At 44.7% G+C, this 15,398-nt stretch overlaps 1 protein-coding gene and 1 long non-coding RNA gene across 3 annotated transcripts in view; one reads left to right on the forward strand and one right to left on the reverse strand.

Moving 5' to 3' along the window:
• Window positions 1-15,398, reverse strand: part of PARD3B (par-3 family cell polarity regulator beta) — a 579,832-nt gene that overhangs the window by 386,164 nt on the left and 178,270 nt on the right. For both annotated transcript variants that reach the window (XM_083472433.1, XM_083472434.1), the window contains exons 7-10: window positions 13,876-14,001; window positions 11,106-11,452; window positions 9,817-9,956; window positions 6,016-6,144 (exon numbers count right to left, since the gene is read on the reverse strand). In XM_083472433.1, the coding sequence (XP_083328559.1) occupies window positions 6,016-6,144; window positions 9,817-9,956; window positions 11,106-11,452; window positions 13,876-14,001 (742 nt within the window). The remainder of the gene's footprint in view (window positions 1-6,015; window positions 6,145-9,816; window positions 9,957-11,105; window positions 11,453-13,875; window positions 14,002-15,398) is intronic.
• The window catches only part of LOC310693554, a 278,269-nt gene that overhangs the window by 182,708 nt on the left and 80,163 nt on the right, over window positions 1-15,398 (forward strand). The gene's annotated exons all lie outside the window — the stretch shown is intronic.

Genomic DNA, 15,398 nt, shown 5'->3' on the forward strand with positions numbered 1-15,398 from the left:
CCCAGCTGCTACACTGTCAACAGCTGGCATGAATTACTAGTAACATTTGGCTAACTGGATAATAAAGAGGACAGACTGTGTTGGTCCCAACTATACTTTGCTGATCTGCTTCACAAAAGAATCTTCTTAAGATTCTCTTATTCCCTTCTGAAGCAATGACAACCCCTCAAAGAGCAGGCTGGGTTTCACTTCGCTTGCAATGCGAAAACAACGTTAATTAAACAGCTCTTTGATGTTAGTTTACAGAGCTGCACTTAACTAAGCCCCAATATCCTGTAATCCAATCAACAGCCATTATATCCTATACCTTGCCAGGAGCAAGAAGAGTCATAAAACCATATGGCAAATTCAGGCTGCTTTCAGAAACCCCCGTCCGAGACTAGAATTGGTATCAGCCTTATGAACACATACTTAAGAACTGTGGGTCACCCAAATTGTTTCAGGGTCAGCGGGAGATGAATTGCTACAGGTGTTTGGCAGATGCCCAGGAAAACTGCAAATTATGACCTTGTGATTGCAATATTTCATATAGTACTCTTAAACAGAAGGCTGACACAAGAATGGAACTCTGGACTGGTGGTTGTTTTCTTCCTGTGGTTCCTGCAACACATTCTCTGGAGCTACATTAACTACAAAAAGTTGGGACTGCCGTGCTGCAGCCATATGGATGCAGTCTAATAAGGGAAGTCTCTGTCCAAGGGGCCCAAACTGCTGGTTTCCCCTAAATTGGGGCCAAGGGAGTTTTTGTCCACCCTTGTTTTCCCATTGCATGCTGCACATGAAATTCTAGGACTCAACCATGACTACAAGAGGCTGTATTGGGGAAAACTTGCACAGTCGCTCCTACACAGATCCTTGTGTCACTCACTGCGGGGCCTGCAGCACGCCTGTGCTGGTCCCATGGGTTACCCGAGAGGTGAGGTCCAAGTACGGTCCGTGGTCAAAGATGCAACGCGGAGGCAGTCCGTAGTAGCTGAAGCTGGGTGCAGGGCAGGGAGTCGGGTGAGGTCAGGAACAGGCTTGCAAGCAGGGAGCCAGGGCAGGTCAGGAGCTCAAGCAGGAAAGCAGGACAGGGTTCGGGCAGGAACTAGCAACCAACAATGTTGCTCCTGCAACTTGGAACTGGGGCTGGCTGGCTTTTATCTGCCCCGAGGCATGGGGCGGCCCCAGTCTACAGGTCACTTGCCTCTCCTGGCCTGGAGGCGAGCACTCCTCCTGCGGGAACTTAGTTCCCTCCGCCTCTCTGCCCTTAGCCTCTGCAGCTCAGGAGAGGCTGGAGGGTTACCGGACTCAGAGGCAACCTCAGCTTCCCCTGATGGAGCTGAGAGTGGAGCACCTGCAGGCAATGGGTCCTCCGTCACCTCAGGAGCCAGAGCAGACTCAGCTGGTGCCTGCACCTGAGGATCCAGCACAGGTGAGGACCCTTCAGGCCCTCAGATGTAGGGTGGCTGAGTGGGAGGAGGTAGGCAGACTCCTCCCACATCCCTTCTGCACTGAAGGTGTACCATGCAAAAGTGGTTTCCACCCTTTGTTATGCTGCCCCACTCTGGGCCCCAGGGTCCAATTTAACATCGTTGGGGACATTGCAGAATCAGTTTCTCCGTCGCCTCCTGAAACTCCCCATGTGTGTGAGCAACGCAGCCATACGTCTGGAGTTAAGGATTGCATCATTGGAGACTGTCATCTGGAAGCGAGTCTTTGGTTATTGGCTGTCCAGCTGGCATAGGCTTCCTGACCATTACCTTTTTCAGTGCCTCTGGCGGGACAACTTTGTCAATCCGTGGGTAGGAAAAATCCACGCCAAACTTCTGAGCATCGGAATTTCCCCAGCGGACTCCTTAAAGATGAACTTACACTCAGCCAAAAGCCTTATTGAGCAAAGATTAGCAGACATTGAAAATCAACACAACCTCGCCGGGGGTGGGGGTGTCTGCTCCCCCAGGTATCACGGAATATCCCCACCACTTGGCCTTCCATCATACATGTCATCTCTTTCATCTGTACCACACCGACTCGCATTTATTCGTGCAAGGTTCAATGTCCTTCCATCGAACCTGCTGAGCCACAGATTTTCCAAGGGTTTGGTGTCTACGCTATGCGTGTGTGACGGGAAAACTGTTGAATCTCTTCCACATATAATGTTCAACTGTCCCCTACATAGCATAGCCAGGACTAAATTCCTGGGCCCTGCTTTACTGCGTTTGGTTGGCAGGCCTGTTGAGTCACATGCCGCACTACTTTTGCAGGATACAGATCCTTCTGTAACTCTGCTGGTGGCGAGATTCCTGAATGCGGTTATCTCACACACAAAAACCACCAAAAACAACAACAACATCAAAAACTAATCGGACAGTTATGAAGAGAGTGCATGTCGGATCTCGTCTTCAGTTTTCTTTTTTCTGGGATCCGTCCCTTGGAGCTCTCCGGGCCCCAAGCTGTTATCTGGCTCTGCTCAATGACCCAACCCTGCATCATGGTGTTCACCTTCTGGTGCCGAATATATCGGTCTTTATGCCTCTGTGCTTTTATGTTTGTACATACTTTATGGGCTAATAGCCGTAAATAAATAAATAAATAAATAAATAAATAAATAAATAAAATAGATAGGCAGACTCCTCGGAGGCCCCATGGATCATCCTGCCCCAGCTCGCCCCAGCCTGTGGGCGGCTGGCTGTGCCCCTTGGAACAGGGCACGAGCGCTGCCCCAGGCGCCCAATCATCTTGCTCCACCGCTGTCCACCATAACTATACACCAGACCAAGTTGTACTCCAGGAGACAGAAAGCTATTCAACAGAATCCACAAGTGACCTCCTGTAAACTAGGACTTGTCATTGGCTTCTTTTGTAAAGGTTTATATTAGTTCCGGGATAGCCAAGGGAAATAATAATGTAATATTTAAGGAAGAAAACCAAAGAGTAGCACTGGCAATGGTTTGCTTTTTTCCAGAGGGGAGAAGCTTTAGACAGACTCGTTTCAGATGGCACAAGTTTGAAAACACATTCTCAAAATCAAGCAAGTCATTGTTTCAGCCAGTCGACTACTGAACACACAGTGTCATGTAGTTGGGGAGTGACCTACCGAAACAGTATGCATTAAAATTCATATATTATCCTTGCTATGAGGCCTACCCACCTGTGCATCCTTCCCTCTCTCAAGGGAAGCTGTTGAATGGGAAAATTGACAATATGGGACATTATAAATGATGCTAAAAGCCCTGCAATAATATTCGAGCCAGCAAACGACAAACGAAAGCTTCACTCCCAAAACCCACACAGCTCGGCACACTTACTGCCTGTAGCCTTATCTAGACACAAGTGTTCAGGAAGCAGCGGCAGAAGCTGTGAAAAGATAAGGGGGTCACTTCTCAACAATTCGACCTACGTTAGGGCTTTCCTGTATGCCGGCCAACCAACTGACCAGCCGACCAGCCAGCAGTGGGTTCTCATTGCCAAAACAGCCAGCCAACAACGATAAGAGTGCTAAAAGTAAACAAAAGGAGGAAATGTGGGGAACCACAGACTCAGGGTGGTCATTTCTGCATTACGTGAAGCTAGAAGGTGCAACACCGAGTTAAAATAAAGTTCTTGATGAAATGAAAAGTAAGTTCTTGGAGTCAGAAAACAAAGGCAGTTTTTCTTTTCTTCCAAGAGGAGAAAATTAGACAAAGGCAGGAAGTTCTGTCCTTCCTTTATCCTACTGGATTTTGAGTTAAAAAATAACAAAGTAGACACATCCATCAAGATAACAGGGAGGGGACCAGAGAGGTTACCTTTGTTTCTGTGACAACAGATATATATTCCAGAAAAGTACCTTCTATATATTGAAAACCCCTCATTATGCATTTCTTTGGTAAAAAGATATTTTAAAATTAAACAATCCTCTAATTTTGTAGTATCATTCAGCAATATATCGTTGCCAAATTGGTGACTAAGAAACTATTAAATATTTCAGATACTTTTAAAAATCACTTTAAAATGTCTAGAGGCTAAAATACTACTCCAAGATCCTACAAACCCCCTCACAAAAAATGACCAATGAGAGCATGACATAGGTTACGAAATAAACCCTACCCAATGGTCTAAGCAGTGGTCTAAAACACCTTTTAAATCCATCTCAGCCGAAACAAGGGAACTCACTTTGAAACTTATTTATGGTCCCGGGCCCTAAGGAAGTTAGATTAGCTTCAACCAGAGCCAGGGCCTTTTCAGCACTGGCTCCAGCCTGGTGGAACGCTCTGCCTCACGAGACCAGGGCCCTGCAGGATCTGATTTCTTTCCGCAGGGCCTGTAAAACAGAATTGTTCCACCTGGCCTTTGGCTTGGAGCCAATTTGATTCCCTCCCTCTCTTTCTTTTTTCCTTTCCTTCTCCTCCTGTGATGAGGCTACATTTTAATATTTTAATGTTTCAATATTTTAATCTTGTATTTTAATTTTGTTTTTAAGTTGTAATCATTCAACTTGTTTTTATTATTGCTTGTAAGCTGCTCTGAGCCCGGCCTTGGCTGGGGAGGGCGGGGTATAAATAAAAATTATTATTATCATCATTATATATAGATGGTACCTAACACCATGTCACCTAAATGCTGGAGAGACTGCACCTCTACAGGCACATACCTCCACATGTGGTGGGAATGCCCCAAAATCCACCCCTTTTAGACATCTGTCCTGCAAAATAACTGGCAGGGGGTTGGACTCGATGGCCCTTGTGGTCTCTTCCAACTCTATGATTCTATGATTCAGCACAAGACAATGATCTATCCCCCCAACAGCATAAAAATCAATATGACTAATATGGCACACACCCCTCACACAAACAAACTAACCATACTGCAACTAACCAAAAATAACCAACCAAGCTCTGGACCCTCGTATCTCTCACAATGCCAATAAAAATAAATATACAGTCGTACCTTGGTTATCAAACGGCTTAGTTGCCGAACAAATCGGCTCCCGAATGCTGCAAACCCGGAAGTAAGTGTTCCGGTTTCCGAATGTTTTTCAGAAACCGAATTTCCAGCGTGACTTCCGCTTGACTGCAGGAAGCTCCTGCAACCAATTAGAAGCCGTGCCTTGGTTTTCGAACAGTTTTGGGAGTCGAACAGACTCCGGGAATGGATTAAGTTTGAGAACCAAGGTACCACTGTATATATAAATAAATAAAGAGCGTACCCACGTGACTCACATAAAAACCCCACACAAATACTATCCAATAGAACAAAAGATCATTATCCCCCCCCCTCCATATGACTCTGGGACAAATGGAGGTGTGGCGAAGCCTGAAGTTAGGCCCATTAATTCCAATGGGTCTACTCTGAGCAAAACTTTGTTCAGGGGGAAACCCAGCTTCAAATCTCTTGTCAACTAGGCTGAACTCAGAGCTGTCACTATCAAAGATGCCAACCTAACTTTGCAGGGTTTGCACTCTCTTGTCCTTGAAGGAAGGGTCAGATAAATGAAATAAATTGTCTGGACTCATTTAATTGAGGAGATTTATATTACTAAAGTACACTGCCATGTATTTTGTCATCACCCCGGACGACAGAGAAACTCGCTATTAACCATCATCATTAGAATGGTAATTTCACAAGGCATAAATGTCCAGCTTTGAAATTGTGCTTCAGATTAATTTCTTTTTTCTTTATGAAGGATAATATAGTTTTAGTCATTCTCTGGGAGATAGCTAATGATTTCCGCCCACCTGCACAATGAAAATCCTCTTGTGTAATGGTTTCCTCTCCCCCCCCCCCCAAAAAAAATCTGCTCCCCATCAATATCCCACTAGATTTCACCCTCTGATTTTAGATACAGCTTAATTCATGCATGTATCTTGTTGGTTGTGCTGATTATACCTTTTCTAGTATGTAGTAAGTTAAAATCTAACTGTTATGGGCCTTGTGGCTTCAAGTCGCTGACGTCGTAAGAAATACTGACTTCTCAAATTAAGATTTCCCATGCCAGCCATCTGATTAACCGAAATATTTCTCCTGTGGAATCTGCAATGCAAAGACTATTACCAGTTCTCTGGGCAGGAAACTTTCCTCCTGGCGAGCAATGGTGAGGGAGACGATCTCTCCTTGCTTTGTGCTCCTCAGCATACTGACAAGCTCCTCCTGGGTTCTGCCAGTGATGTCTCTGCCATTCACCTAAAAGATTCAGACGAACACAGTTAGGTGGGGGAAAAAGAGGAATTAACCAGAAGGTATGGAAATATATCTTACTGAAACTTTATGAGTGCAGTCTGTCCTATTAACAGTGTTGGATGCAAGCGTTATATCCTCACTGGCTGTTGAATTAATGGATGTCTGGATCTAGCCCAGAACAGCACAGAATATTTTCTTTTGCCTTGCATCACTGCAACCTCCTAAGTGTGTGTGCATTGCAGAATTCAGTGCACCACTTAGCCTTCACTGGATCAGAACTTGGTTTGTTGATAAATTAACATGTGCCATTAGGGTAAGACGGGGAATATGCAGGAGAAATGATTTTTTAGGAGATAGGAAAAGTGTTTGTAGAATTTGTACTATTAACACGGAAAGGGGTCAAACCATCGAAAGAGGTGTTGAAATTTTGGGAGGTTAGGTAGTTACAATGGAATGGCCTCAGTGGTCTTATTTATTTATTACTTTGTCAAAATCAATCAATCAATAAAAAGAATGTATAAAATGTAAATAAGAGAATGAGAGGGGAGGGAAAAAGGGAAAAAAGAACTTGGCTTGTGTGTGTGTGATACACTTGGAAGAGGTCTTACTAAACTCAGGTGGTCATGATGAAGTAACATCAAGTACAGGAGTCCCGCTACTTCTGCGGGGTTTATATTCCAGGCCCCCGCATGCATAAGTGAAATTGTGCAATGTGGGAGACCCTCTAAACTCCGTTTAGACACCTTCTCTACTGCTCTCTCTTCAACCCATACCAAAAATTATGTATCCTAAATATTTCAAAGCTTTGGGGCAGACACTGTTGCTGCACTATTCTGCGCATGAACTGCGCAGGGAGACTGAGCAGCGTAAACAAAGCCTGTGCTCACGGATGTCCTCTTTAGCCTCTGGGGAGAGTCTCCTCGTGAGTCGTGAGGACTCTCCAGCTCTCTCCCGCCCAGTGGCAGGGCAAGCCGATCGGGCACCTGGGGCGGGGCCTGGGGGCGGGGCCAGCTGCCCATGGGGCGGGGCCAACTGGGGCAGGACATTCCGTGGGGCTTCCGAGGAGTCTACCTGCCTCCCCCACTCAGCTGCCCTACAGCTGAGGGGGAGGCAGCGGGCGCCCGACCAACCACGTCATTCCCAGGAGAGACGCATGGCTTGGGTGCGCTACAGGCCCCACAGTGAGTGCCACCCGGGATTTTGTCACCCCCGAGTGGTGACACCTGGGGCGAACTGTCCCCACTGCACCCCCTTTCTCCGCCCCTGCTCCCTCCATTTCCTGGTTTGAATAATAATAGTAATAGTAATAATAATTTATTATTTATACCCCGCCCATCTGGCTGAGTTTCCCCAGCCACTCTGGGTTGCTCCCAATTAAGTGTTAAAAACAGTACAGCATTAAATATTAAAAACTTCCCTAAACAGGGCTGCCTTCAGATGTCTTCTAAAGATAGGATAGCTGCTTATTTCCTTCACATCTGAAGGGAGGGTGTTCCACAGGGCGGGTGCCACTACCAAGGAGGCCCTCTGTCTGGTTCCCTGTAAGCTCACTTCTCGCAATGAGGGAACCGGCAGAAGGCCCTCGGTGCTGGATCTCAGTGTCCGGGCTGAACAATAGGGGCGGAGACGCTCCTTCAGGTATACAAATTATTGAATTATTTAACTACACGTATATGTGGTCACGTGCGAGTCGATTGTGCCTAAGTGGGGAGGACACTTGTACCTTATGTGTGCAGTCTTGGTTGGTTGTTTACACACACACATGTACACAAGGGGACCTTCTGACCAAAATGAAATTGGTCTAACTTAGAAGGTACAACAGGGAACCACAGTTCCCTACCACATAACAAGGGGAACGCATAACAACTCCCCAGAGCGTTTGCAAACTGTCTGGCAATTCTCACCAGCGTAGCTTAGACCGGGGTCAGCAAACTTTTTCAGCAGGGGGCCGGTCCACTGTCCCTCAGACCTTGTGATGGGCTGGACTGTATTTGTTTGGGGGTGGAAATGATGAATTCCTATGCCCCACAAATAACCCAGAGATGCATTTTAAATCAAAGGACACATTCTACTCATGTAAAAACATGCTGATTCCCGGACCGTCCGCGAGCCAGATTTAGAAGGCGATTGGGCCAGATCCGGCCCCTGGGCCTTAAGTTTGCCTACTCATGGTAAAAAACTGATCTTTAAGGAGCTCAGGAGGGGAGCAATTTAGTTCAGTCAATATCTGTTAATATTGCCTCCCATCACAGGAAAATGAACACATAGTGGAAATATTTCTGGAGCTTCAAAGCACTTATACCAGGGAACAGAGTGGAACCAATAACTGAACTGAAATCGGGTATTTTGTTTAGAGCCTTTGTGAAACTCACGTTCATCATCTATGATGACAAAATTTCCTAAACAACGAACCACTTTTGGTAGAGTCTAAGAGTAATTTCAAGGGGCTAGAAAGGAATGTACAGTGGTACCTTGGTTGTCAACAGCCTTTGACTTGAATAATCTCCCTGCTTGCACACTCCTTGGTTGCTAGCATTCAGATGCAATGCCAGTGATATACAATGGTGAGGAACTTGGTCTGTCCACAAGCTCTATGCTTGTGCAAACAGACTAAGCCATGGCTCAGCAAACTTTTTCAGCAGGGGGCCGGTCCACTGTCCCTCAGAGCTTGTGGGGGGCCAGACTACATTTTTTTTGGGGGGGGGAATGAACAAATTCCTATGCCTCACAAATAACCCAGAGATGCATTTTAAATAAAAGCACACCTTCTACTCATGTAAAAACACGCTGATTCCCAGACCGTCCTCAGGCCGGATTTAGAAGGCGATTGGGCCTGATCCGGCCCCTGGGCCTTAGTTTGCCTACCCATGGCTTAAACTGAACAGGATTGTTTGCTGAAGTATCCTGACATCTTTCTTGTGGCTGCTATGAAAATGGCAATGTTAAGGTTTTAGGGCCGGCGCTCTAATTGGCAAGCACTTTGTAGAGAAAGGTATTAAAACATGGAGTGAGAGAAGGTTTTACTGGCTTCTGGGAGAAAAGGGCCCCTACATTTTATGCAGTAACTGTCTGGAAGATTTAAAGTGAAGAAATAAAACCAGTAAAGAGCACTTCCAATACAGGCACATAATTCAGGTTCATGAAATTGGTAGCCACACAACTAATTTCATGTACCCAATGAGACTTTTGTGTTCCTTGAACAATAACCCAGCCCCGACCCCAAGCTGTATGGAAACCTAAATCTCACTAGTCCTCAGGCATCAGATTCCATAACCCTCAAATAATAATAATAATAATAATAATAATAATAATAATTTTTATTTATACCCTGCCCTCCCCAGCCATGGCCGGGCTCAGGCTCAGGGCGGCTAACAAGCAAGAATTAATTCTAAATTCTTCTAAATTAAGAATTAGAAGAGAATGTATCAACTGGTGTGCTTTGAGTGAATGAGAAAGTTCCCTTTCATCACACACCTGGTACCCTATTATCACAAGACTCTACGCAGAGTTTACCCATTGAAATTAATGGACCTAAGCTCATCGCGTCCATTTACTTCAATGGATCTACTCCAAGTATTAATATCGACTGATTTTTTTAAAAAATGATCCACTGCACTTAAACCCACTAAAAAATAACTTTTTTTGTGGTGAGCTGCAAATGAACATTTTCCAAACCTCCAGTATTCTGTCTCCCGACTGCAAGCGGCCATCTTTAACTGCTGCGCCACGAGGTAAAATGCTTTTCACAAATATAGGACCCGGGCCATGTACTGAGGAGTCTCTGGTAACCACGGTGAAACCAAGTCCTTCAGGGCCTAAAGTGAAGACACACACAAAAATATATGAATCTCACACTACTTTTGCAGCACCTTAATCAAGTATGAGCACAAATACAGCGGTACCTTGGTTCTCAAACGCCTTAGTACTCAAACAACTTGGAACCCAAACATTGCAAACCTGGAAGAAAGTGTTCCAGTTTGCGAATTTTCTTCAGAAGCTGGACATGCTCTGTTTTGGGTGATACACTTCCATTTTGAATGCCACAATTCTGTTTTGAGTGTTACACTGAGGTCTGTCTCTTTCTGCTATTTATTTTGCGTTTCTGTTTTTGCGGCTTTTTTGTTTGTTTTTGTGACTGTGTGGAACCCAGTTCAGCTACTGATTGATTGATTGATTGTGTGTCTGCAGTACATTGTTTATTGCTTTCGTTTTATGGATCAACGGTCTCATTCGATCGTAAAATTCATTTGAAATTTCTGTTTTAGGGATTGTTTTTAAAAGTTTGGAACGGATTAATCCCTTTTGCATTACTTTCTGTGGGAAAGCGTGCCTTGGTTTGGGAACGCTTTGGTTTTGGAACGGACTTCCGGAACGGATCACCGTATTTCCTGCTCTATTAGATGCACCGGACCATAAGAGGCACCTAGTTTTTAGGGGAGGAAAACAAGAAATAAGAAAGCAACGCAAAGACTCCTGAACTAAGAGGGAGAGCTTATTGCTCTTCACTCAGGAGGCTTTGCGGGGCTATCCCTGAAGCCAGGAGAGCAAGCAGGATCAGTGAGCACCGATCCCCTCTTGCCCTCCTGGCTTCAGCGAAAACAAGCCTCCTAGCTTTCCCCCCCACCTCCCACAAAAGCCAGGGATAGCCGCATGAAGCCTCCGCAGGGCAGCAGGATGAAGCTCCCCGTTGCCCTGCGGAGGCTTCACATGGCTAAGCCAGAAGCTAGAACAACTAGAGGAAGCACTGTGCAGCGCTCCCTCTTGCTGTTCTGGCTTCTGGCTTAGCCTCGCAGCCTGCATTCGCTCCACAAGACGCACACACATTTCCCCTTCCTTTTTAAGAGGGGAAAACTGTGTCTTATAGAGCGAAGAATACAGTAAGTTTGAGAACCAATGTACCACTGTACTGTGGCTACAAGATATGAAAGTCATTTTAAAAAACATCAGGGGGAGGTTTAACAGACCTTTCTTGAGATCTATCCTTATCCTTTTTGCATTCTTCTTGCTGCCGAAACCCATCAGGGGCGATAAAGTAGGTGATGATGGCTTCCTACTAACTCTTGAAAAGTTCGGACTCTTGGCAAGATGCACCCCCGACTCCAAGTGGTTTGTTCCGGACAAGTCCACTTCCCTTGTCATTGGCTTTGCATAGATGGGAGGTGGAACCTTAGTCCTTGAAACATGTTCCGCGTTATCTGCTGGATATAAAGGTGCGATGGCGGACTTTTCATATTGTTCACGGCTGTGCGGAGGAACCACTTCCAAGACGATAGTCTGGTATTTCATGGCTAGCCGAAATATATCTTGCGCTCTTGAGGAAACAAGACACAGGAGAAACGCATGAAGATCTGGAAATTGTAAGCCATGCTAAACGCACACGGGGACAACTTGGAAGTTGCTTTGCGGAAAAGGCTTTTAAAGATCCTTTCCAAAGAGTTCCTTTTTGTTCTTGTAAGAAATTGTTGTCACTTTGCAGTTGGCTTTCTTTGACAAAAATCTTTGTTATTTCCCACTTTTATGGCACTTCATTTCCCTCTTCAGTTTACAGAGCTCTAGCCTCATTTTCTGCTCAAAACTGTGAGATAAGCATTCCTCACTGAGATAGAAGGACCTATTGTTATCAAAGGAGCACCATAGAGGAACAGGGATTTCCACACAAACCCCAGGACTGTATCCACTGCAACACAATGACTCCCCAAAGTACTACTATGTGTGCAACTTGTGTGTTCATACACACACACACACACACACACACACACATATATATATATATATATACACACACACACATACAGTGGTACCTCAGGTTACATACGCTTCAGGTTACATATGCTTCAGGTTACAGACTCCGCTAACCCAGAAACAGTACCTCGGGTTAAGAATTTTGCTTCAGGATGAGAACAGAAATCATGCTCCGGCGGCGTGGCGGCAGCAGGAGGCCCCATTGGCTAAAGTGGTGCCTCAGGTTAAGAACAGTTTCAGGTTAAGAACGGACCTCCGGAACGAATTAAGTACTTAACCAGAGGTACCACTGTATACATATATACATATATATACACACACAAACATATACATATACACATACATACATACACACACACACACACATATATATATACACATATACATACACACACACACAAAATTAAACATTTTGATGTGAATAAAAATCAGTAGTTCCAAAGAAAGACCTATTTTAGTTTTACACAAAACACATCCTTCACCACAGCAAACGCTTTCCTTTTTGAGTGTGTTGAGAGAGAGAGAGTCTTCTTCTTTTGTTCACATGGAATTATTTAAAAAACAAAGTTAAAAATACAAGAAACAAAAATAAGGAGCTCGCAACAATACACAGATCACTAAGCAAGAGAAAAAGTAGATTCATCATATTTCTTACGGTAGAATATATATCTTCTGGGATGTCACCATCCACCATATTTAACAAATATGTGTTTTATGAATAAATTACTTTACATTTTTACACATGAGCATTATAATTTCAAAAACTACTGCATGAATAATTGGGGGGGGGGGAAATATTTTAAAGCACTTCTTTAAAAATCTAAAATTCTGGTAAATGCTGTATCCCTAATTATTATAAGACCCGCAAATAATAATAATAATAATAATAATAATAATAATAATAATAATAATAAATAATAATAATAGGAGATAAATCAGCAGAAATTCCTTGAACACAAAAAATATTAAAGTAACTGGCTATGCTTTAAAAAGTAATGAAAAGATCTAACAAATTCTAAAAATTCTATCAGAAATAAATATCTTGCCTACTAAGCTCCCTATAGCAAGCGTGCTGGCTTGCCCTATTACTGAGGTGCCAGTGCGCACAACATGTTGATGTGTTGTGCACACGCCTCATAGCTTGCACACATGACGTCAGCACGTTGCACGACATGTACACATTGTCATGGAATATTGAGGGGGCCCATTTCCCTCATAAAAAATTTTGGGGAGGCCTTCAGCCCCTCCTTGATGGCACCCCTGATCTATGGGTAACTTACCCAAAAAGGGTTTTCTTAAAAAACCCAACCCAGATTGATGAAATTATTTATGTTTTATAACTGGGATCAGGTTATGAGTCTCTTAGGTAAAGGTAAAGGGACTCCTGACCATTAGGTCCAGTCATGACCGACTCTGGGGTTGCGGCGCTCATCTCGCTTTATTGGCCGAGGGAGCCGGTGTGCAGCTTCCGGGTCATGTGGCCAGCATGACTAAGCCGCTTCTGGCGAACCAGAACAGCGCACGGAAACGCCGTTTACCTTCCTGCCGGAGCAGTACCTATTTATCTGCTTGCACTTTGATGTGCTTTTGAACTGCTAGGTTGGCAGGAGCAGGGACCGAGCAACGGGAGCTCACCCCATCGCGGGGATTCGAACCGCCGACCTTCTGATCGGCAAGTCCTAGGCTCTGTGGTTCAACACACAGCGCCACCCGTGTCCCATATGAGTCTCTTAGTTGGATTATTAAATAGCACTTTCCCAAGAGGCTAATAAAACATTCCACTTACAGTCAGTCTCTACAGCAACAGAAGATCAGATATTCTATCCCCAATGTGACGCTACTAGAATTTTATTTTTTTTTATTTTACTTCATAAGCTTCCGAGGCAGAATTGTAGTATTTTAATCATAGCCAACATTGTAAAACTGACTGGATTGATGTGCGCTGCATAAATTCCTCAGGTTAACAGAATAAAACAATTCGGCAAAACTCACTGTGCAAACGTTTTATCTGCAAGTTCTGTGTCGTTAATTTTCACAATACACTCATTTTCAAGTAAAAGTCCATCCCTCTTAGTTCGGCTGTTCTCCTCAATGCCACGGATATAAAGCCCTAGAATCCTGAGGGTAGGAATGCAAAGTAAGTTATTTGGAGTTACCTAAATTAGGTATTGAATTTTAAAGTCCTGCTTGCAACTACTACCAGAAGGTTTGCCACTGGATGGAATACACACACACACACACACACACACACACACACATTGTAAATGGGGAAGAAACAGGTACATCAGGAAAAGCAGACATTTCCAAATGAGTGCCGCAACCCCAGAGTCGTCCACGACTGGATTTAACTGTCTGGGGTCCTTTGCCTTTACCTTTTAGGCTTTTTGTACAATTCTTTAAGGGACATCCTTGCTTGAAGAGGTAACTGCTCAAGCATTGTTGTATTCAACAATGCGTTGTAAATCCATGCACAATAGGACTTCCATCATTTTAACATGATTAATATTAATAATTTTATTATGTCCACCCTGCCTGCCCATCTAACTCGGTTGCCACAACCACTCCGAGTGCCTTACAACACATATAAAAACATAATAGAGCGCCACACATTAAAAAGCATTATGCACCCTCTAAATTTGTTATGGAGGTCCCCCAACTCCCTGAAGCTCATTTACAGGTGACACAGGGCACCTGCAGAGGGGAAAGTCCTTTGCGTACGAGCAAGTTGTATTCAGACATAACGTTATGTATGAATGCTTTGTTCCTACCTTCTTTCAAGTGGGGAACCAAACTATGAGAGCTGCTTCACATGTAATAAGCCATCCAACTGTTTTTTCCCCTTACTTTAGGAAGGGAGAATGTGGGAGTGCTTAGTCCATGTGTAGGCAAACGAAGGCCCGGGGGCCAGATCCGGCCCAATCGCCTTCTCAATCCAGCCCGCGGACGGTCCGGGAATCAGCGTGTTTTTGCATGAGTAGAATGTGTGCTTTTATTTAAATTGCACCTCTGGGTTATTTGTGGGGCATAGGAATTCATTCATCACCTGCTTGGACTACTGCAATGCGCTCTACGTGGGGCTACCTTTGAAGGTGACTCGGAAGCTACAGCTAATCCAGAATGCGGCAGCTAGACTGGTGACTGGGGGCGGCCGCCGAGACCACATAACACCGGTCTTGAAAGACCGACATTGGCTCCCAGTACATTTCCGAGCACAATTCAAAGTGCTGGTGTTGACCTTTAAAGCCCTAAACGGCCTCGGCCCAGTATACCTGAAGGAGCGTCTCCACCCCCATCGTTCTGCCCGGACGCTGAGGTCCAGTGCCGAGGGCCTTTTGGCAGTTCCCTCATTGCGAGAAGCAAAGCTACAGGGAACCAGGCAGAGGGCCTTCTCGGTAGTGGCGCCCGCCCTGTGGAACGCCCTTCCAGCAGATGTCAAAACGATAAACAACTACCTGACATTCAGAAGACATCTTAAGGCAGCCCTGTTCAGGGAAGTTTTTAATGTATGATATTTT

Source organism: Podarcis liolepis, assembly GCF_965112155.1.
Source record: "Podarcis liolepis genome assembly, chromosome: 1".
Classification (NCBI taxonomy): Eukaryota; Metazoa; Chordata; class Lepidosauria; order Squamata; family Lacertidae; genus Podarcis; species Podarcis liolepis.